The following is a 21,793-nucleotide window of genomic DNA, read 5'->3' on the forward strand; positions in this document are numbered from 1 at the left end:
AGTTGGTTTCTTCTTCATCCTCTCAACCAATCACCTAACTGGCATGAATGCTAAGTCACTTCAGTCATGTTTGACTACCCTATGGAGTGTAGCTGGCCAGGCTCCTCCATCCATGGGATTCTCCAGACAAGAATACTGGAGTGGGTTGCCATGCCCTCCTCCAGGGTATCTTCCCCAGCCAGGAATTGAACCCGCCTCTGTTATGTCTCCTGCATTGGCAGGCAGGTTCTTTACCACTAGCGCCACCTGGGAAGCCCCAGTTACTTAACTGGAGAACTCTTCAAATCAAAACCAAGAGGGTGCCAATCCCTTATTTGGTGTTCAACGCCTCTTCCTGTGGTGAAGTATGACACCCTTAAGTTAGACCCTTAGAACTTAGACCTCACAGGATCTCAAGGCCCTTTCACCAAAAGCTGGGGGCTTTTGAGATGATCTGAAACAGGACAGGAAGCTCCCAGGGAGCTCTTGCTACTTTCAGCCAGCTCTCAGTTCAGAGATCTGTGGGATAGAAATGGTCAGTTCCAAGAATCTCTTGGGAGCTTCAAGTTCATTTTCTAGGAACTCAGAGTTCCTTTGGGGAAGTGCGGGCTGAGTGTCTCACCGGCTGAACTCTGGCATCAGCCTAAACAGTGGGTTGAAGCCGTGAGGTGACTTGTACATTTAGTGCTTAATTCTGCATGGGAAGCTGCTTCAGTTGTGTTTGACACTTTGTGAACGTGTAGCCCTCCAGCCAGGCTTCTCTGGCCATGGGGTTCTCCAGGCAAGAATACTAGAGTAGGTTGCCATGGCATCTTCCTGACCCTGGGGTCACACCCTTGTTTCTGGCATCTGACTGCATTGATAGGTGGGTTCTTTACCACTAGCGCCACCTGGGAAGCCTGCAGTGCTTATGCTGTGGAGATCTGGAGATCCAAATGCTAGGGGCAGACTCCCCAGTCTATTCATTGATTTTCAGTTGTCAGCTTGTGGGTGACCAAATGACTTGTGATTAGACAGTTTTTAGAATGAAAGGAGTGGGAAAAATAGGGTTTTCCCCATCAAAGTGACCTTCTTTTACTTTACCTAATTCCTCCTGGGATACACCCACTCCTCCTCACTCCTTATCCTGAAAATCCTCTCAAGAAGGAAATGGGGATGGAACACTTAAATATAGACAAGTATGGCTTTAAATACAGCCATAAAGGTTAAAACCTTTCTGGGTATTAAAATGAGGGCTGAATTAGGGGACATCTGGGATTCTCCCACCTCTGACAACTTGTTCAGCATTTTTCTGTCCCCCTGGGAAGCAGGCAGAGCCAGTGTTATATCTGCTTGTAGCTCTTGAGGGGTTTGGCTGCAGGGTTGCTGGACCACCAAAATATCATTTCTTCTCTTGATCCAGTGCTCCGTCCTGCCTGCCTACCCTAAGTTAGATGTCCACACTGCGTACATTTGTAATCAAAAATGAGCCCCTGTTCTTTATTTTAATTGTTTTATTTTTTATTTATTTTTTTACCATTTATTTTTATTAGTTGGAGGCTAATTACTTTATAATATTGTAGTGGTTTTTGCCATACATTGACATGAATCAGCCATGGAGTTACATGTGTTCCCCAACCCGATCCGCCGTCCTGCCTCCCTCCCCACCCCATCCCTCTGGGTCTTCCCAGTGCACCAGCCCCAAGCACTTGTCTCATGCATCCAACCTGGACTGGTGATCTGTTTCACCCTAGATAATATACATGTTTTGATGCTGTTCTCTCAAAACATCCCACCCTCACCTTCTCCCACAGAGTCCAAAAGTCTGTTCTGTACATCTGTGTCTCTTTTTCTGTTTTGCATATAGGGTTATCATTACCATCTTTCTAAATTCCATATATATGCATTAGTATACTGTATTGGTCTTTATCTTTCTGGCTTACTTCACTCTGTATAATGGGCTCCAGTTTCATCCATCTCATTAGAACTGATTCAAATGAATTCTTTTTAATGGCTGAGTAATATTCCATGGTGTATATGTACCACAGCTTCCTTATCCATTCGTCTGCTGATGGAGCCCCTGTTCTTTCAAGACTTTCTTTAGACCCTTACATTGGCAGTTGGGAAATGCAGGAGAGGAAATAAACCCTCCACAGTTTTCCAAGTAAGGGGTAGTTTTTTGAATCTTGCTGGTGCATTATGGAAGAGGACTGCTTCTCCCCACTCCCCTCCTGCAATTTGTTGTTCAGTCACTAAGTTGTGTTCAAGTCTCGCGACCCCATGGACTGTAGCATGCCAGGCTCTGTCCTCTACTATCTCCCGCAGTTTCCTCAAAATCATGTCCATTGAGTCTGTGATGCTATCTAACCATCTCTTCTTCCACTGCCCCCTTCTCCTTTTGCCTTCAATCTTTCCCAACATCAGAGTCTTTTCCAGTAAGTTGGCTCTTTTGCATCAGGTGGCCAAACTATTAAAGCTTCAGCAACAGTCTTTCCGATGAATATTCAGGGTTGATTTTCTTTAGAATTGACTGGTTTGATCTTCTTGCAGTTCAAGGGACTCTCAAGAGTCTTCTCCAACACCACAATTGAAAAGTATCAATCCTTAGGCATTCAGCATTCTTTATGGTCCAACTCTCACATCCATACTTGACTACTAGGAAAACCATAGCTTTGATGATATGGACCTTTGCTGGCAAAGTGATGACTCTGCTTTTTAATATGCTGTCTATATTTGTCATAGCTTTTCTTCCAAGGAGCAAGTGTCTTTTAATTTCATGGGTGCAGTCACCATCCACAGTGATTTTGGAGCCCAAGAAAATCAAGTCTGCCACTGCTTCCACTTTTTCCCCTTCTATTGGCCATGAAGTGAGGGACTGGATACTCTGATCTTAGTTTTTTGAGTGTTGAGTTTCAAGCCAGCTTTTTCAGTCTCTTGATTCACCCTCCTCAAGAGGCTCTTTAGTTCCTGTTCACTTTCTGCCATTAGAGTGGTATCATCTGCCTGTCTGAGGTTGTTGATATTTTTCCTGGCAATCATCATTCCAGCTTGTGATTTCTCCAGCCTGGCATTTCACATGATGTACTCTGCATAGAAGTTTAATAAGTAGGGTGATGATATACAGCCTTGTCATACTCCTTTCCCAATTTTGAACCAGTCAGTTGTGCCACATCCAGTTAGATTCCCATTTAAAGATATTCAGAAACTATCAATGCTCTCAGTTGAAATGGTAAAACAAGGAAAAGTGAAAGTGAAAGTTGCTTAGTTGTACCCGACTCTTTGCAACCCCATGGACTATACAGTCCATGGAATTCTCTAGGCCAGAATACTGGAGTGGGTAGCCTTTCCCTTCTCCAGGGAATCTTCCAAACCCAGGGATCGAACCCAGGTCTCCCACGTTGCAGGGGGATACCGGCTGACTCATAAGGGAAGCCCAAGAATACTGGAGTGGGTAGCCTATCCCTTCTTCAGGGGATTTTCCCAACCCAGGAATTGAATTGGGGTCTTCTGCATTACAGGCAGATTCATTACCAACTGAGCTATCAGGGAAGTGAAAAATCTAAGGAGAAAAAAGACCTTCTTGCCTTGATTTTCTGTTGAGTCTAGCTAAAATATCATGTGGCTACAGTTATAGAGTTAGTTAAAATAATAGAATCTGGGAATTCCCTGGAGGACCAGTGGTTAAGATTCAGGCTTTCACTGCCATGGACTTGAGTTCCGTCCCTGGTCGGGGAACTAAGGTCCCACAAGCCTTGCAGTTCAATCAGAAAACAAACAAGCAAACAAAACAAAACAAAACAGAATCTGATACAGGAATTTGAGCTTACAAGTCTTTTGACCCAGTCCTTTTGCTTGATGGAAGGGAGAGCTGAAGTTAGTTTAGGAAGTGACTTGCTCCAGGACACAGTTGTCAACAGGTAGGACTGCCACTGAGTCTCTTTCTATAAAATCCTTCCAACTGTACTCACCCTCTTCTGCCATAATCCTCGGTGTAGGCACCAGTGACATCTGTAGGAACCCTAGCATTCTGGGGTTCTGAAGGACAGATGAGTCCCTTGGGCATCTTTTGTATTTGCAAAGATTGATGCTGTTTCTAAGGTATGCAGCTGTGATTAGAGGACCTGAGTGGGTCAGTGCAGACCTGGAAGAACATGCTCGGCTCAGCAGCTGGAGCTCTCGTGTTACTTCTCGTGACTCAGGTTTGTTCCTTTAAGAGTTACGCTTTTCAGAGATGCTGGCTGGAAGGACGGACTTCATTTCCTGGGTCCACGGCCAGCCAGTCACTCCCGTGCTGAGTTCCCATGAACTGCAGCCAACGCCTTCCGGCTGACAAAGCAGGGTTGTCATGGATAAGTGTTTATATTGCACTTTAGACTTGCAAAGTTCTTTCTCTGGGTTATTTCTTACCTCAGTTTGACAGGTGAAGAAACTAAAGCCCATAGAAGTGGTGACTGGTCCAGAGTCATCTGCCCAGTTAGCAGGGAACCTGGTGGTGGGCTCAGCCTCTGAGTTTCTGGGTCATTGCTTTACCCTGTGAATCACGCAGCTTCTCTAGATTGTGTTCTTTGCCCCTCACCAACTTCTTTTTTTCCCAAATTAAGCTGACTTCTTTTACAGTGAGCTCTAGAGAGCTCTTGTTTCAAAACTGCAGTACTTTGTTGGTTGACCAAAATCTGCAAATAGCTAGGTACGCTTCAATGTGGCACCTGACCTTGGTCAAACCGCGTTGTGGTGTGGTGGGACCTGGGGAGGCAGTGGCACCTTTTTGATTGGGTTTTTGGAAAAAGATCCAATGCTGTTTTAGGAATATTAAAGGTCTAAGCATTGGGGAAAAGGAATTTAAGTTAAAATATTGGCTGTCGCCTAAAGGTGATTTAAAAAAAAATCAAACTAAAAAAAAATGAACAATTTTGCATCTGCAGAAAGGCTTTTGAGGGCTCTTGGCTTCATTTTCAAACTTCACTAGTTGGGTCACAGAGGTACTTTTTTGCCAATGAGGCGGAGAGATTTCAGTAAGAATATTGAAAACTTTTACAGTAGAAATTCCCAGAAGAAATCTTACCATCTGTTTACCCTCTTTTTCTTTTATCTTGGTTTAAAAAATTTTTTAAAGATCAGTTATTGCCTGTTTGTCTGCAGTTGCATCTGTTAAGTACAGATGTTGGATCGAGATGAGTATCTGTTCACTTGTCTTTACACAATGGTCTCTGAAAATATTATGAAATTTCTCCGTCACTCCCCACCCCCGCCCCCCCCCCCCCCTCCAGTGGTGCGTTTCATTAAGAAGATGAGCAGTTGTGTTTAGAGTATTCCATCGCCTGCCTTTCCCAACGTACCAAGCAGCCTTTTAGATGCTGATTCGTGTTTGTTGCAGAACTATATGATCCAGGCGAATCGGGAAGCAGCCCTCAGCTTGGCAGGGTGCTCGGAGCGGCCCCCCGCTCTCCGAGGGAACGCTCTTCAGCTGACTGAAGCGGGGAGCTGAGCCAATCAGAGGCCACTTTCCTAGCTCAGCCACCAGTCTGTGGTTGAGGTTTTGCTTTTTTATGCTCTGTATTGGGAAGGCAGATAAAATGCCAGGTCTGGACTGCCTCTGGGGATAAGCTCACCCTGTGTGATGTGAATGAATAGCATCTTGCCTGGTACATCCACAGCAGTTGATGAGGCAGGTGCAGTTCTTCCAAACAGGCCTTTTCTGTCTTTACCTCTAGCTGTGGCTTTACCTCGGTAGCAGTTTTGGTTTTGCCTTGAAAGAGGTGCTCTGGATTATCAGACCTCCATGTATGACAATTTGTACCTGCATGGAATCGAAGACTCGGAGGCTGTAAGTATTTTCATAGATAGCTCATTTCCTCTCTCCTCCTCTTCCTTCTCCCACTAACCAACCCCCCCCCCCCCCCTTATTTCTTAGGCAACGCAGGGAACAAGGAGCTGAAAGCCAACATTATTCGGGTGCTTGCTGGCTATTGTGTGAATGTTCTCTGTCTAGTTTAGAGTTGACTGAAATCATCCTTTATTATATAATTTCTTGTCAAGCAAAAAAGAAATTAGGGTGATAGGCAGAGGGATCTAAGTGTGTAGTCTGCCTAGATTTATACAGTCCTGAGTCCACGTTTGATCTAACAAGGGGTAACTGCTCCTTGTAGACTGCCTTAAACTATGCAGCAAGTGCTTATGTTTTCCAATAGCAGGGTTCACAGAAAAGGCTCATTCATTATATAATACACATTGTTTATTGAGCTATCGTGAGTGGATGTGCCTCAGCGGCAGCTGTATTCTGTGCTTTCTGGCCCAACAAGCAGTGCAGATCTCCTGCTTCTTTGTTAAGGAAATCAGATGCAAAGATTGTGGTCAAATAACACCCCCCGTGCAGAGGCAGGATGTGTCCCTCTACTCTATCTACCCTGGAAACCTGGAGTAGGCTCACATGTGTTTTGGCTTAGAAAACTGGACTCCTTTCCCTCCATCAGTCAGGCTCATGTAATCTATTAAAATCAGGATGAATGTGGTTTTGAGAAATCCCTAAAATCAGACCATCCGAAGACTAGCTTTTGAATCCAGGGTAAAGCTGATGACTGAGTCTTTTACTATTGCTAGTGGTGGTTCTTGACTTTTTCATCAATTATATAGACTGCTTTGGCTTGGCTCATGGGACCTGCTGTGTGGAGACTGAATTTTCTAGGAGTGCAGTGCCATACATGTTGCCACATTTGAAACAGGAATGTGTTATATAAGGTTCTCTGGCTAAACGACCAAATAAACAGCTTATAACAGAAGGAAAAAAAACCCTATGCTATACGTCAGTGCAGACGTATGTATCAAATGATGTGCTAGCCCTGAAAGATAGAAACCCTCCGTGCTGATGAGGCATCCCATTTTCTTGCCTGTCTGCGTGTGAGCTCTCACTCCAACTCGTTTCCGCAAAGTCTCTCTGCGTGTCACCCAGCGTGCTCGTAAATTACCAGCCTGTCAGTTTACTGCAAGGGACCATAGTCACAAACGGCGGCTGTGGCTGCAACGGAGAAGGTCCACGTTGGCAAGTGGGGTGGGAGGATGGAAGCTCCAAGTGAAGGAGTGGAGTGACCCGGCTTCCTTGTCTGGGTCCTTCAGAGGCCTGATTATTTCTCCTGCCCCTTCTCTCCACACTCCCTTACAAAACATGTGATGTCTCATTGAATCGCAACTTTGATTCCCAGTCCTTGGTTTTTAAACTTAAGTGGATTGGACTTATTGCAGAATAAACTGGTGATGTGGGACCCCTGGCTGCTCTGACCAGAGTCAGCTAGGAACGAATGTCTCCGGCACCTTGTCCTCCAGAACTGTGTACATTTCGGAAACACTGGTTCAGAGGGGAGCCATTCTAAGCGGGAGAACATTCTCCCTCATCTTGGTCCGGCCTCCCAGGACGGCCGAGTTCCAGTGTCAGGTGGGAAGCGGCCGAGTGCAGTGATATGAGCCGTGGCGGTAGTTGTCGACAGGAAGTGCTGGCTACCGCAGTGCCCTACTCCCGCTAACTTGCTGGTGGCCAGCAGGCTGAGCTCCTGGGGCTGAGCATGTCCGCGGAGGCCGGGCAGGTGGGAAACCCGAGGAACTGAGAAAGATACCTGGATCATCCTGAGTTAAAAGTAGGGGAGGCTTTCTGATGGGTGGGATCAGAAGCATGTCCCATAAATCTGAGGGGAAGGCAGAGGTGTTCAGAGGGGTGAACTGTCTGTGAATGCTCATTTGAGTTTATTTGTTTTTATAAGGAAGAATAATGTGATGTGTTACCCGAGATGGTGTGAACAAAGCTTCAAGCCAATGGAGAAGACTAGGCCTAAATAGCTGACCCGGTGAAGTGAAAAATAAAGCCACACCTGGAGAGCCGCATCCTCTGCAGTCTTTCTCAATGCCAATGCATTTATGGCTGTAAGTGTGGGGTTTGCCCAGATGCAAGCTAAGCTCTCGGAACAGGTCTGGTGGATAGGTGTGCTGACGGCCAGCTGCAGGCCGAGAACACACAGGCACTGAACGCTGAGTGTGGCGCTTCCCTTTGGGGGGTTGGGGAAGCCACCCACGAGTGTCCCAGCGCTCTGTGCGGTTGCAGATGTCTTTGTGGGGTGTGCGGGGTTTTACCTGTCATAAGTGATTCTGTTCAGTGTGTTCACCCAGTCAGCCTGTCATAAGATCATCTCACCTGGGAACTGATCATTTATTCTGAATAAGAACAAAGCCTTATTGTACACTGTTAGCACCTCACCTCCCCGTAGTAGGAGAGAGGTTTTGGCACTGTGATGCGAGGCTTTTTCCTAAGGTCTGGTCCAGAGGGAGATAGTATATTCCTGGTACGCTAGATTTTTCACTCATGACTCTCTGTGTTTTATGTACTGTGTGTATAATACAAAGAGAGAGGAGCAGGAGCCATGCTGCGATACACTTAAGTCAGGGCGTTTTAGGCAGGAGTCCTTTGGAACCTTTGGACAAGTCTGTTAACTTCTGCTCTGGTTTCTAAAAGGTTGGTGAAGTGTCAGCATCATTTAGGTTTATAAGGAAGCATTCATACAAAAGACCTTTTGGTGTCCCATAGCCGGGTCCCACACAGGAGTGGAGGTTTCACGGAGAACATCATGTCACTCCTTTTGTTCCCTTGACATGCATAATGAAGTGTGTGGTGGATAATGTGGTGAGTTCACACCCCACCCAGGTCAGTTACATCCATCACGAGCAGCCTGTCTCTATACTGTCTCCTATGGGAAGGTTGCCTCATTCCACCTTCCCCGCCCTCACTGGGTCTTCATGAAGCTCTTAGAACCCAAGATACTTTTCATTGGCTAAGCCCCCAATATACACAATGTTTTTTATCTGATGCACAATTGATTTTGACAGATCTGCTCCTTGATAAACACATTTTATAAATGGATTCATTGTGTATTTTGATGTTTGTGAAATCAGTATATGAAATTTTTTTTTCCCCATGCATCAGGGGTTATTATATCAACAGTAGGAGGGAAGTTCTTGTAGAGGTAGTGAAAGAAACAGCTAAGTAGAAAAAGTTACCTAAAATCCACCCAGAGATGATTGCCATTGACATATTACTGTGTATTATTTCAGACTGTTGTTGTATATATATGTAAGTATGTCATTCTAAACCTGCTACTGTGTATTGCATTCTGTGAAGTCCTGTTCTCACTTGATGAAATATTGAACACAGGAGGACTAAACTGGCCTGTGCAGGAGGTGCTTTGCAAAATTGAAAGTTCCTACATGGACCTTCTGGAATTTTGAGCATTTTAAATGAAGTTCACACTGTTAAGAGTACTTTGTAATGTGAAGCCAGGTTTAATTGCCCATAAAATTAATAGCTGATTTTTCTGACATAATTTATTCCATTTTCAAATGCTTAAATATGAAAATAGAGGGAGAGAGCTGATCTTTTTAATAAAACAGATGATCAGAATACAATTCAAGGCATTTACTAGGGAGGGAAATATATTCTTTTAAGTGTTTTCAGTCATAGAAAGGAACCATGGTGTTTTAATTAATACTCTTAGAACTCTTAAAGCAAAGGTAAATTTATAAAATCTAATGTATATGTATATATTAAAAACACATATGTAAATTTATATCTACTTACATATTGTAAGGATAACTGTATGTTAGTTATTTAAACTATTCACTTTCTATAAGCCGTGTAACTGTATGTGTTTGCCTACATGTCTGTGTGCCGATAGGTGTACACACACTGTTCACCTGCCTACATTGATGGACATGCACGTTTAGACACTCCATTCTTTGCTAACTGATGGTTAATTCTAAGTGGGTGATTTCTGCCATAGAGCTTTTGGAGAAGGAACCTTAACTGCTTTTAAGATAAAGATACCCAAGAGTGTTGAAAAGCAACACATCCTCAAGAGAATAAATGACTGCTACTTTTAAAGATATAATAAGATTTTAAAATATGAAGATATGTCCTTGTGTTTGTTAGGAAGGAGGATGAACTTCAAACAGAAGGCTTTGTGTGTTTAGGGCTCTTTGGAAAAACACTCTAGGGTTACTGAGGATTAGATTTCTTTTGGAAATGTTTAGACCAGCGGTCTTTAGGGTTTGGTGGATCAGAAGATTCTTCCTGGGGTTGGAGAGTCTTTCTGGCCTATTTCCAAAGATTCAGACCTGTCCTGTGAAAGAATTCATCACTGACCAGGGAGGAAAACCCAGTTCTGCTTATGGTCTGTGTGATAAGTTTGACTATGAAAGTCAACTTGTTTTACTCAGCAGTTTTGGTGTTTGTTCTGTCTGTTAAATGATGAACAGAACCTTCTCCTTAATTGATCCTTAGCAATGATAGCTTTCTAAAATACATATTGAGATGATTTCTCAATATAATTGTCGTGGAGTTAAAGAGAGAAGTTCCTTAGATCTGGTCAGAACCCATGAATTTGCCTCTCCGAGGTCATCAGTTTTGTCTGTTTCTTGATACTTTCCATTTTCAAGCAGCAAAGGGAAACATTAGGATCAATCCCTGACTTTCACTAGGGGCCTCTGGATCTCCGTTCCTGCTGGTATTCTGCTTCCTATTCAAATACGATGAGTCAATCAGGATTTCAGAAAGTGGTCGTGAGACTCCCTGTGTCCCTCTGTAGGAAGATCTACACTAATGATTAAAAACAAAATCTCATGCTTTTAGGGTGAGGATGGGCCGTTTGCCCTAGTCCTTCCCTTTCCATCAGAGTTCAACTTGGATATTCCTTCTATGTTGACAGTTTCCCAACAGTCAGTCTACCATCTCCCTTAAACACCCCTTACCTATGTAAGCTAAGCCCACCAAGAAGACGAGGAGATGTAACTAAATGTGCTATGTGTGTTCTTTTACTCCCATCTCCCTCTAGTCCTTTATAATAATCAAGTCATGAGCTCAGATTTCCATGACACTAAATTCAAAATTATACCAAGAAGGCTGTGTAGAGACTCCGTATGCTGATCTAAACCGGGCTGATTTAGGTGCTTGTGGTGTGTTGGTATTGGGTCACGCAGACTGTGAACCCAGCAACAACTGCTACAGAAAGTGAGGCCACGTTGAGCAGATGCATAGGATCTCGTTTATTGAGCATGGGGCACTAGTAGTGTGTAAACGTGAGGGAGTTTACAGTTCACGTAAAAGAATGGCAAGCGGATGGGAGCTGTAGATTTTTATACTTTGGACTTTGAACTTTTAGGACTTTGAAGAGTCTAAGATAAAACCGTATGGCCCAATCAAAAGGAAGGTGGCCCAGATAGCTCACATGACAGTTTTTAAGATCTAAATAGACCAATCCTTATTTTCACTCTGCATTTATGTATTTTTTTAAAGCACAAATGTGTGGCTTGGGCAATAAATATTTTTCTCTCTCTTAAATGGTGATACAATATCAGTACTTCCTATATCTTATTTTTTTCTCTTGCATCTGTTCTCAGAAATATTGAAAAGTCTTGCATTTAAAGCAGGATGTTTTGAATTTGCTTTAGTTCCTTTTTGTTCAAGGGTGTTGATCTGAGTACATCTTAATGGGAATACTAGCATCTGTCAATTGTTTAGGAGCTTGATCATATAGTTTATGAATAACTTAGTCCTCGTATTTTACCTTTCTTGTTTATATTATCCTGTAATCCCTCTTTTCTTTTCAGCTGGAGCATCATACAGGAAAAAGAATCTGACTGTCACTGTTATGACTGTATTAATCGAGTTGTTGAAAAGTTCAGTGAGTGATCAGGTTGTAATTAAAAGTATCTCTCAGTCTTTTTTAACCTCCATAAAACTTAAAAATCTTCTACTGAACATGTTTATGAACTGGAAAGTGTCAAGGTTACTTTTTGTATTTTGTGTAATGATTCATGTGTGTGTGATATATTAGTGTTGTGATGAAAAACAGACTCAGTCAAAATTGTCAAGGATTAAGTCCTGGTCCTTTACTTCCTGGATTGTGGCCCTGGGTACATGTCATAAATTTTCTGGGCATCAGTTTCCACATCCCTGAAGTGTCAGTGATAATGGTACCTGCATCTGGGGTGGTTTCAAAAATTATGTATAAAGCCCTTGAAACATATACTGTGGTTTTTGTTAGTATTATTAAACATATAATGAATATACTTATGCTTTGGAGAGCAAAACATACTCATCCCTTGGTAGGTTTTGAGATCCCCACCAAATCCTGTGGTCTATTTTGAGAGTAATGGCATGGTTTTGACAGTGATATCCAAAAGTCTTATAGTAGTTGACAGGTGAAAGTACACACAGGTCTCCTAAGGCCTTACAATTGGTCAATTGGTTTATTGTATTTTCAGAAGAGTGGGTGAAGGAATGTCATTGAAAAAGTGCAGGAGTTGGAGGTCTTGGACTAGCAGTGACCTTGGGCAAGTCATGTAATCACTCTAATCCTCAATATTTTCCCCTGTAAAACAAAGAGGTTTGACTAGATAATTTCTAAGGTTTCTTCAAATCCAAAGTTCTTTTCTATTTGCTGATAAGCAGTTTCTTTAGTTGGGGTACAGATGCCACCATGTGCCATTTGCTTTTTGAAATGATCAATTCCTGCAGTGTTTTGTGATAAGGGATTGGGATTTGGACCTTGAGCTTTTTCAGAATCTTTGAAGGAGGAAGATGTGTGTGCCACACATCTTTGAAAGGACTAGATATTTTAAAAGAGAGATTTTTAAAAATTTTAGACTTTTAACATTAGAAGCCAAAAAAGGATGCTTTTCCTATTGCTCATTTGCTTGCCAAAACCCACATGCACTTCCAGCCCATAGCAATTCGAACTGGAAACACTTGAGTCTCATCTCTAAGGTAAAATAAATCAAAGGCAAAAGCTTTCTGAGAAGTAAGTTTCTCCTATCTCTTATTAATGATTGAGGAAAAGTATATTTCTTCTTTAAATTATGTCTGTCTCGGGCTTTCCTGATAGCTCAGTCAGTAAAGAATCTGCCTGCAGTGCAGGAGATCTGGGTTCAACCCCTGGGTCAGGAATATCCCCTGGAGAAGGAAATGGCAAACAAATCCAGTATCCTCGCCTGGAAAATCCCATGGACAGAAGATCCTGATGAGTTACTGCCCACGGAGTCACAGAATCAGGCAAGACTGAGCGACGAACACTTTCACTTTCCTTCTTACTTGTATACTGGGAGAGGATTGACAAAAAAAAGTTTCAGTAATTGTTTTGTGATTTAATTATCAAGAATGTTTACTGTTTGGTGTTTTCTTGCTTTACAGACTTTTCTTCAGCTCAGCATTATCATCCCTTGGGGTACACTGAAAACAATAATTGGTCAGTGGGAAAACCCCAGGAATAGGATAAATTCTAGGAGACATTCATTATTTTTTAAAACATCATTTGTTACAATCTCTATGATTTTCCCCTATGATAAAGCAAAAGGCCACTAAGGTGAAAGAGTAAAGAATATTTACTTCAGCCCCAAATCAAATATTCCCTTAAATATTCTTTGAAGTAAGAGTTGGAGGCAAATATTTATCATCAAGCAAGTAAAGTATGATGACCATCATGCTAAAATAGTGAATAAATAAATTAGTTCCCCAGTTTATTTCCAGAGAGTCATTGCTTCTGCTGCTGCTAAGTCGCTTCAGTTGTGTCTGACTCTGTGCGACCCCATGGACGGCAGCCCACCAGGCTCCCCCGTCCCTGGGATTCTCAAGGCAAGAATACTGGAGTGGGTTGCCATTTCCTTCTCCAGAGAGTTGTTATTGATAGCTTAATATCCAATTTCAACAGATGTCCCAGAGATTAATGTCTTGGGGTTTATTTGATTCAATGACTCTATTGATCCAAGAGGTAGAGTTAAGAACTTATTATTAGATTTTCAAATAATCTCACATTTAATCTCATAGGATGGAATTATATATTTGTATTGTGTAGGTGATGTTGATAAAGTAGAGAAGTGCAGAACACTTCATAGTTACCATGATGCTCTGGGCCTGTTGAGAAGTATGAGAATGCTGTGAAGTACGGAGTAAAGCCACACAGGTCCAGAAAGGCTAGGCAGATACTTGATTTTAGAAAGAGAAGATCTCTTGATGGTCACATTTAATTATCAGGTAACTGAAGACTAAAAATTTAGTACATAAATGTGATGTATTTTCCTTGAGTACCAATGTTAGTTTTCTTCTGTATTGTAAATTGCTGAGGTCATATATTGTATTTTATTGACCCTAAGGCCTACCCACCCCCCCCACACACACACATACATTTTGATACATCTGAAAAGGGGCCCCCTCTCAAATTAATGACATCTCATAGCTTTTTAAAGATTATTTCTTTATTTTTAGCTGTGCTGGGTCTCTGTTGCTGTGGGTGGGCTTTCTCTTGTGGTGAGTGGGGGCCGTTCTTTGTTGCGGTGCCCAGGCTTCTCATTGCGGGGGCCTTTCCTCTTGTGCAGCATGGGTTCTAGGCACACGGACCTCAGGAGTTGCAGCACGCGGGCTCATTAGTTGCGGCTCTCAGGCCCTAGAACTCGCAGGTTCTAGTAGTTGTGGTGCTCAGGCTTTAGCTGCCCGAAGCGTGTGGAATCTTCCTGGACCAGGGATTGAACCTGTGTCCCCTGCACTGGCAAGTGGAGTCCTATGCACTGTATCACCAGGGAAGTCCGACATCTCATAGTTTTATCAGTAGTTTTTCCCTAAGTGACACATAATCTGATGTTGAGTCTTAAAATCATTGTCATCTTAAATTCAGTGGAGTGGAGTATTTAGGAAAAAGTATTTAAGCAATACAAAGCCATAGAGTGTGAAAAATTTATCTTCCTTGACTATATCCCACCTAGTCCCTTCATCAAAGATAGCTATTCCTAACAATTTAATGGGTATATCTTCAGACTTGTTTTTCCTATGAAAAGTGAAAGTGAAAGTCATTCAGTCATGTCCGACTCTTTGTGACCCCATGGACTATACAGTCCATGGAATTTCTCCAGGCCAGAATACTGGAGTGGGTATTCTTTCCTTTCTCCAGGGGATCTTCCCAACCCAGGGAACAAACCCAGGTCTCCCGCATCACAGGCGAATTCTTTACCAGCTAAGCCACAATACATTGACATTTAGAGAAACATTACTTACAACACACACATCTTATTTGTAATTTTAAAAATATAAATGAGACCATAATAAATATTATTCTGTGATTTGCTTTCTTTACCTAAAAATATTCCATGGGTATTTTTCCCTATCAATCTGTTCTTTTTAATAACTGAATGACATAATGAGTGTATAGGGTGGAATTACCGTAATGAATTTAATCCACTGATAGATTTAGGATGTATTCCATTTTCAATCCTGCATATAAGTGTTATAGTTAATTTTCCTACATATGAATCTTTGTTTATACATGGAGCGTTTCCCCAAAATAGCTTCCTAGAACTGCAATTGCTGGGGTTAGTACATTTCAAGATTTATAGATATTGGTGAGTATTGTAAAACATTTTTATATTAAAATAAAATATAAACATTCTTTTTTGATTGAGAATAAGCCAAATTAGCTCAAGGTTTTAATGTGAAATATAAGGCTTCAAAGAACTTTCTTGATCAAGGGAAGCAACTTTGGGCTGTGGCCTCCAGATTTCATAGGAAGAATTTATTTACTCTCTGTTATAATACTTTTACTTTAAAAATCCCAGAGACTTGCATCCCCCCGCCAAGTTCATTTCATTAAAAAAAAAAAACTGAGGTTCAAAGGGACCCAGACAATTTGTGGTGGAATTGTCCCTAGAACCTCTTCATAGTGCTTTCTAGAGCAGTATTCTTTCTACAATGCCAAATTCCAGGGTTAATAATATTTTTAAAAATGGAGTAAACCAGTGAAGGATAGTATAAGCAAATTATTTTGTATGGTACTTGCTTGACAGCTAACAAAGCAACTGGGAATTGGAAGAACCTCCAAGATACAGAATAGACTGCTCTCTGATCCAAATGGTGAGCTCTTTAAGATTGAAATCCAGATTAAAATTGTAATTTCTTTCAAGCTTTTTTGTTTGCTATTGCTTTCTGATATGGTTTGCAATCCCCAGTCATTGATGGATTAAAGTGATAATGCATCCATAAAACTTAAATGAACATTAAAAGCTCAATACTCGAGAATGTCAGAAAGAGGTCTTGTGTTTTAGGAAAATGTTAGCATTTTCGTTATTTGTATGCAGGTCTTGTTGACATTTGCATGTTGATGGTACATTTGACTCTAACTAAAAGTGACCAAAGTTCCATTTTTCATTCTTTCTTATTTTCAAGTCACCTCCATGAGCTTCCAATCCAGGAAAATACTTGCACAATTCAGTAGTGATATTTTTAAAAGGTAAAAGAAAAGGGACAGCAATATTTGTAAAAGGTAAAAGGAAATGACATGTTCTGGGGGTCAGCTTGTATCACTCAGAATCTCCACCAAAAAAACCGATAGCATCCTCAAATTAGGACAATTTGAGAGGGTTTAATAAATTGAGACGGAGTTGTTAGGGTGAAAGGAAACCACAGGGGATAGTATAGTACCCCCATGACTGTAACTGCGGAGTTGTTACCACCCTTAGATTCAGTGGGGCCAGAGAAGGGCATGATTATAGAAACCTAGGAGGACTGAGTCCTGTCAAGAAGGCTAATCGAGAAGGATCCAGCTTTGCCTTTGGAGGGATGCAGCCAGCCTAAGGGCATCGCACAGGGAGGAAGCTAGGGGATAAATACCCCAGTCTCCTTCTGCCCCCTCACTCTGAACTCTGCTGGGGCTCCCACTGGCCAAACCCAACCTGAAGCCAACAAGTAGGGCTGATAGGCCACCCATGCGGTGTAAGAGCAGAGTGGGAAAGTGGAGGCTCATCTGGAGAGGACGCGGCTTTTATTCGCACTCCTAATGGTCCTTGTCTGAATATAGTTGTGTCAATTCAGTGTGCACCCTGAAGGCATTCCTGAAGCACACCTCTGAAGATGCCAGCAAAGCTTCAGAGGTGCTGCTGTTGGTCATTTTTCATTGGAAATGTGAGTTGGCTTTCACATGTGTCACTATTTTCATAGTTCTACTAAAAATGGAGACCTGAATTTTAATACTTTTTTAAAAAATTAAGATTTGGATTACTTCAACAGGGTCTAGCAATGGAGGAAAATAAGAGATTTAAATACTAGTTTTGTGGAGAAAGTTTGGAAACTAAGCTGTGTGGGCTTCCATGACAATCCACTAAGATCTCTGTAGATAATGAGCAGATATAGAAAAGCAGGGATGAGACCAGCTTGTGGCTCAGCTCTGTTCCACTGTTGTGACCGGACCAGAATTAATTCTTAGGATCCCTCCTAATGTCATCACATTGTGATTCCTAGCACATAAAACTGTGGGAGGGTTGGTGGGAGTAAGGATTAGCATTGGGAGATTTTACCGTTTTGATGACAGGCTCCTTATTAAAAGATGTATTGACTTAGTGGGGTGGGGGTGGGAATGCTGAGAGGAGTGTTCCCTTTATAGTGTTAAAGCAAAATGTGTTTAGCAAGGGTTATAGGAAGCCAATGGAAACTACTAGCTTGGAGGCCAGGCTTTGTCATTTTCAGTAAAGTTGAATAGATCTTCTGTGTCTCTATTAGAAAGTCCATTTTGACTGCTTAGTGGTTATGCTGTGTAAAATTTGTGAAAATCCATTGAGTTGCACATGTATATGGCATGTTTCAGGGTGTACATTATACTTAAATTAGAAGTTTTGGAAGTTTCTTTGGGGGAAACAAGTGAAACTGTTGGGATTCTGGAAGCTGGTAAAGGGGTTAGGATAGGATGGGCATAGTGAAGGCCCTTGCTTCCCATTGTTAGAGAAATGTACAGAGAGGAGAGTTCTCATACTGATGATGTGCTGGAAGTCCTGAGATCCAAAGAGCACTAATCCTGACTGGTGGACCAGTTGGCTAAGGATGGGACACGTGATTCTTCACTGGGAGATGGGGAGACCATGTCCTTTGTGTCTGGAGCTTCAGAAGGGTCTCCTGTTGCTCGAGGCTCATCTTGATCTCTTGCTTCACCACTCTCACTAGAACAGATTAGTTATTTCAGTGGTGGTTACCTGTCATGTATGGCAGATGCCTCACCTCTCAAAAATGATGACTCCTATGGTAAGGAGGACATTGGGGAGTAGATTTTCTCTTTGCCTCCAGCAGTGTCTGCAGGGTCAGAGTCAGGCTGTTTTCACTGGTGAGAGCTGGTCCTTATTGCTACAGAACAGTGCCAGTGCATCAGCAGAGAGCCAGTTCAGATGATAGAGAATAAAATGATGATTGCCTTGTCTCGGTTGAGATTTATTTGAATAAAGTTCTAAGGATCAGAGGCTTCCCTGGTGGCTCAGATGGTAAAACATCTGTCTGCAATGCAGGAGACCTGGGTTCGATCCCTGGGTTGGGAAGATCCCCTGGAGAAGGAAATGTCAGCCCACTCCAGTACTCTTGCCTGGAAAATCCCATGGACAGAGGAGCCTGGTAGGCTACAGTCCATGGGGTCGCAAAGAGTTGGACACGACTGAGCAACTTCACTTTCACTTTCTAAGGATCAGATGTTTACTCTTGGAAGGGTGTGTGCTTGGTCCAGGGGTATACTCAACAGAAAGGTGCTGATTAAGTCTTTAAATACTAAAGCTAAGCTGGGAGACATATGAATACCGTGTTTTCACTTTCAAAATGTATGTCCTTATAATATATATTATTTTTAGACATTAGTTTCTCACATTAATTTTATAGATCTAATTCTTTAATTATTGCTAGTGCAGAGTGCAGTTTTGAAGCCAGGTGAGGTAGGTCTTATAATCGAAGTGTACTATTACCATTTGTTATTATAGATGCTCTCATCAGCTATGTTATTTTGAATGTGTGTGTGTGTGTGTGTGTGTGTGTGTGCGTGTTTGTGCATGTGTTTGTGTATGTGTTTTAAACCCCTTGGATCAAAGCTGCAAAATAGAGAACTATGCAAACTATCCAAGATATTATAACTATCAGGATTTTGTTAGGACTGAGTAGTATGTTGATTAGTATGATAGTTTCGCCTAGTTTTGAAATACACAGGGGTATAAAGGTAGCTAAAGAAGTTCTTCATGCCACATTCCAAACTTAGTGGGGGTGGACCTCTCTAAAAATTTTTAAGAGAAAGGAAAAGAGAGAATACAAAAAAGAAAAATAAAAGAAAATGCATAGCCTAGTCTCTGTGAATGTTTTGATTCATATTCCTTTTAAGTAAAATATGTTCTGACTGTAAGATGTGCAACTGGTTGTTAGATTTTTCGTTTGAGTGTTGCATTTACATAGAGAAGCTGGCTTTCAAAATGCCAGCCAGCAGCCAACTCAAATGCTTAAGATTTGTCTAACTTACTGACTAGTTTAGTAAGAAGATTTCCTGAGGATGTTTCAAGGAAGCACATATCAGAGACCTTGTTCTGGAAAACTCAACCAGAATTTTGTCAGTTATGATCTGTCAGATTCTTAGGGTATTTGATTTTCACTTCCTAATTTGGGGCTTGCCAAGATTCTATGAACATAAAACCTCACCTCCACATGCTCAATTGAAGAGGATACTTTTGAAGTTCAAGATTGCCTTCTTGGAGAAAACTTGGGGATATTCATCAGGCTCTGGCTGTAAACTATACCATTTCTTTTTCTAAAAAAATTAAAAACATTGTTTAGTCGAAGTATAGTTGATTTGCAACGATTCAGGTGTACAGCAAAGTGATGCAGTTCTCTACCATTTCTTTATAAGTGTAGAAAGTGTCCATCATCCCCTAAGCATTTATGTTAAAATAACTTCCGAGATCCCCCAGCCAAGGACATAGATAGATTCTGGAAGGATTTCCTGATTTACTGATTGGGGCTTCTTCTGTGTCCTGACTCTCCAAAAAAATTACTGGACCTTTTGGCAATACTGGGAGACAGATCAGACTCTGATGGGTAGTGCTCTTTATTGTACTAACATGAAATGACGCTGGCCTCCAATTTCAAAAGAGCCCTTTGAATGAAGCCCAGGTATTATATTAATGTTCTGCATAACACACTTTGGGAAAGATTCTTTGCAGCAGGTAATTGGGAGGTATTGAAGTGTTTTTAAAATGGAAAGTGGTGTGACCTGATGTGCATAGGTCAGGTTGGAAGATGGATTTGAGGAGAGAGAATTCAGGCAGCATTCAATTAGGAAGCTCTTGAAATAGTCCAGGTGTGAGATCATGGAGGCCTCAAGTAGGGCAGTAGCAGTGGGAATCGAGGAGGCGGCGGACTGAGAAATATTTAAGTCATAAATGCAGCAGGTTTAATAACTAATTAGCTTAGGAAGGGAGCAGAGTCTGGGATGAACCACTCCACTCTGGCTTGGGTGACTGACTGGTTAGTTGTATGCTACTGAGATTGGGAAACTAGGCCATTTCTTCTGATACCGTCTGAATTAACCCCAAAGAGCTCAGGTTAAAAGCAGTGTCCAGATTCTGAGGGCTTCAGTCTTCCAGTGGTTAATCTTGATTCCTGGCTAGGAAAATGACTTGGCTTCATCCCAAGGTTGTGAAATAGTTTTGTTCCGGAGATCCAGGATGCCCGGAGACCAGGAGCTGGCTGCACAATAATTATGTTCTAGCCGTCTCCATCTCGAGCCCAGGAAACATGCCATAGTCTGCTAGCTTTGGTCTTGAGGACCATCTTAGCAAAGAAATGTTCAAATTGATTTTTAAACATCCTCTTCCTCAGTAAATGAGTATTTTTCCTGGTGACAATCAGACTACCAAGAAGGGCATTTGGGATGTTGCTTAAATAGTCAACAAAAGGAAAAACTATTTTTAAAATCTTATTCTGTTATATATGCTTCTTTTTCTATTAAGCAGTGAAGTGAAGTGAAGTCGCTCAGTCGTGTCCGACTCTTTGTGACCCCGTGGACTGTAGCCCACCAGGCTCCTCCATCCATGGGATTCTCCATGCAAGAATACTGGAGTGGGTCGCCATTTCCTTCTCCAGGGGATCTTCCCGACCCAGGGATCGAACCCAGGTCTCCCGCATTGCAGGCAGACGCTTTAACCTCTGAGCCACCAGGGAAGCCCCTATTAAGCAGTAGAAGATCATAAGTTTTTTCCCCCAGCATATCTCCCTCTCTTAATTTTGTCAGGAGTTTTTACCTATTCATTTAGTATGTCCATTGACATATGTGAAAGAAAAAGGGGTTGGTATCTAGTCATCAAGTAAGTTTGGTAATGACCACATTCAATGCCCTTCCCCAGCACACAGTAGGCCATTCAAATCTCTTGCATTCTGTGATAAATAAACCAGTTACACCTTATTTAACTCAAAGATATCCCTAAGTCATCTGACCTCAGAACCCATTTTTTTTTGCTCCCCCAGTGAATGCCTGTTAACTACTTGAAGAACTGGTATTCTGCAGAATGTAGCCGGGGAAAGGCTCGTCTAGTTATTTACACAGTCACATATTTTCTGGGAACAATCTCAGCATCTTAAATTGGTTGCGTTTTGCAGGGTGGGATGCAGTTAACATTAGATGCATATTTATGTTCCCCGGCCTTCCTCTCAGAAACTTCAGTTCATTAGTTTGGGATGGGGCTTAGGATTTGTGTTGTTGACATACACTTCCAAGGTAATTTTTTAAAAAAATTAGTTTGATAATTTGTTTACAATGTTCTGTTACTTTCTGCTGTACAGAAATGTGAATCAGCTTTAAGTGAACATATATTCCCTCCCTCTTGAGCCTTCCTCCCAGCCACCGCCTATCCCACCCCTCTAGGTCATCACAGAGCAGCAAGGTGATTTTTTTTTTTTCCATTTATTTTTATTAGTGGGAGGCTAATTACTTTACAATGTTGTAGTGGTTTTTGCCATACATTGACTTGAATC

At 41.9% G+C, this 21,793-nt stretch overlaps 1 protein-coding gene across 5 annotated transcripts in view; it reads left to right on the top strand.

The window, feature by feature from the left end:
* CACNB4 (calcium voltage-gated channel auxiliary subunit beta 4) overlaps window positions 1-21,793 on the top strand; it is a 261,708-nt gene that overhangs the window by 114,105 nt on the left and 125,810 nt on the right. The window contains exons 1-2 of one of the 5 annotated variants that reach the window (XM_020900405.2): window positions 5,452-5,782; window positions 7,707-7,866. The exons of 2 other annotated variants lie outside the window; for them this stretch is intronic. In XM_020900405.2, coding sequence (XP_020756064.1) covers window positions 7,861-7,866 — 6 coding nt within the window. In that variant the 5' untranslated portion in view covers window positions 5,452-5,782; window positions 7,707-7,860. Of the gene's footprint in view, window positions 1-5,449; window positions 5,783-7,706; window positions 7,867-21,793 lie in introns of those variants that run through there. 2 more of the 5 variants (XM_070476203.1, XM_020900404.2) reach the window with 2 other exon arrangements.

The sequence above is a fragment of the Odocoileus virginianus genome, chromosome 13, assembly GCF_023699985.2.
Source record: "Odocoileus virginianus isolate 20LAN1187 ecotype Illinois chromosome 13, Ovbor_1.2, whole genome shotgun sequence".
In the NCBI taxonomy this organism is placed as follows: Eukaryota; Metazoa; Chordata; class Mammalia; order Artiodactyla; family Cervidae; genus Odocoileus; species Odocoileus virginianus.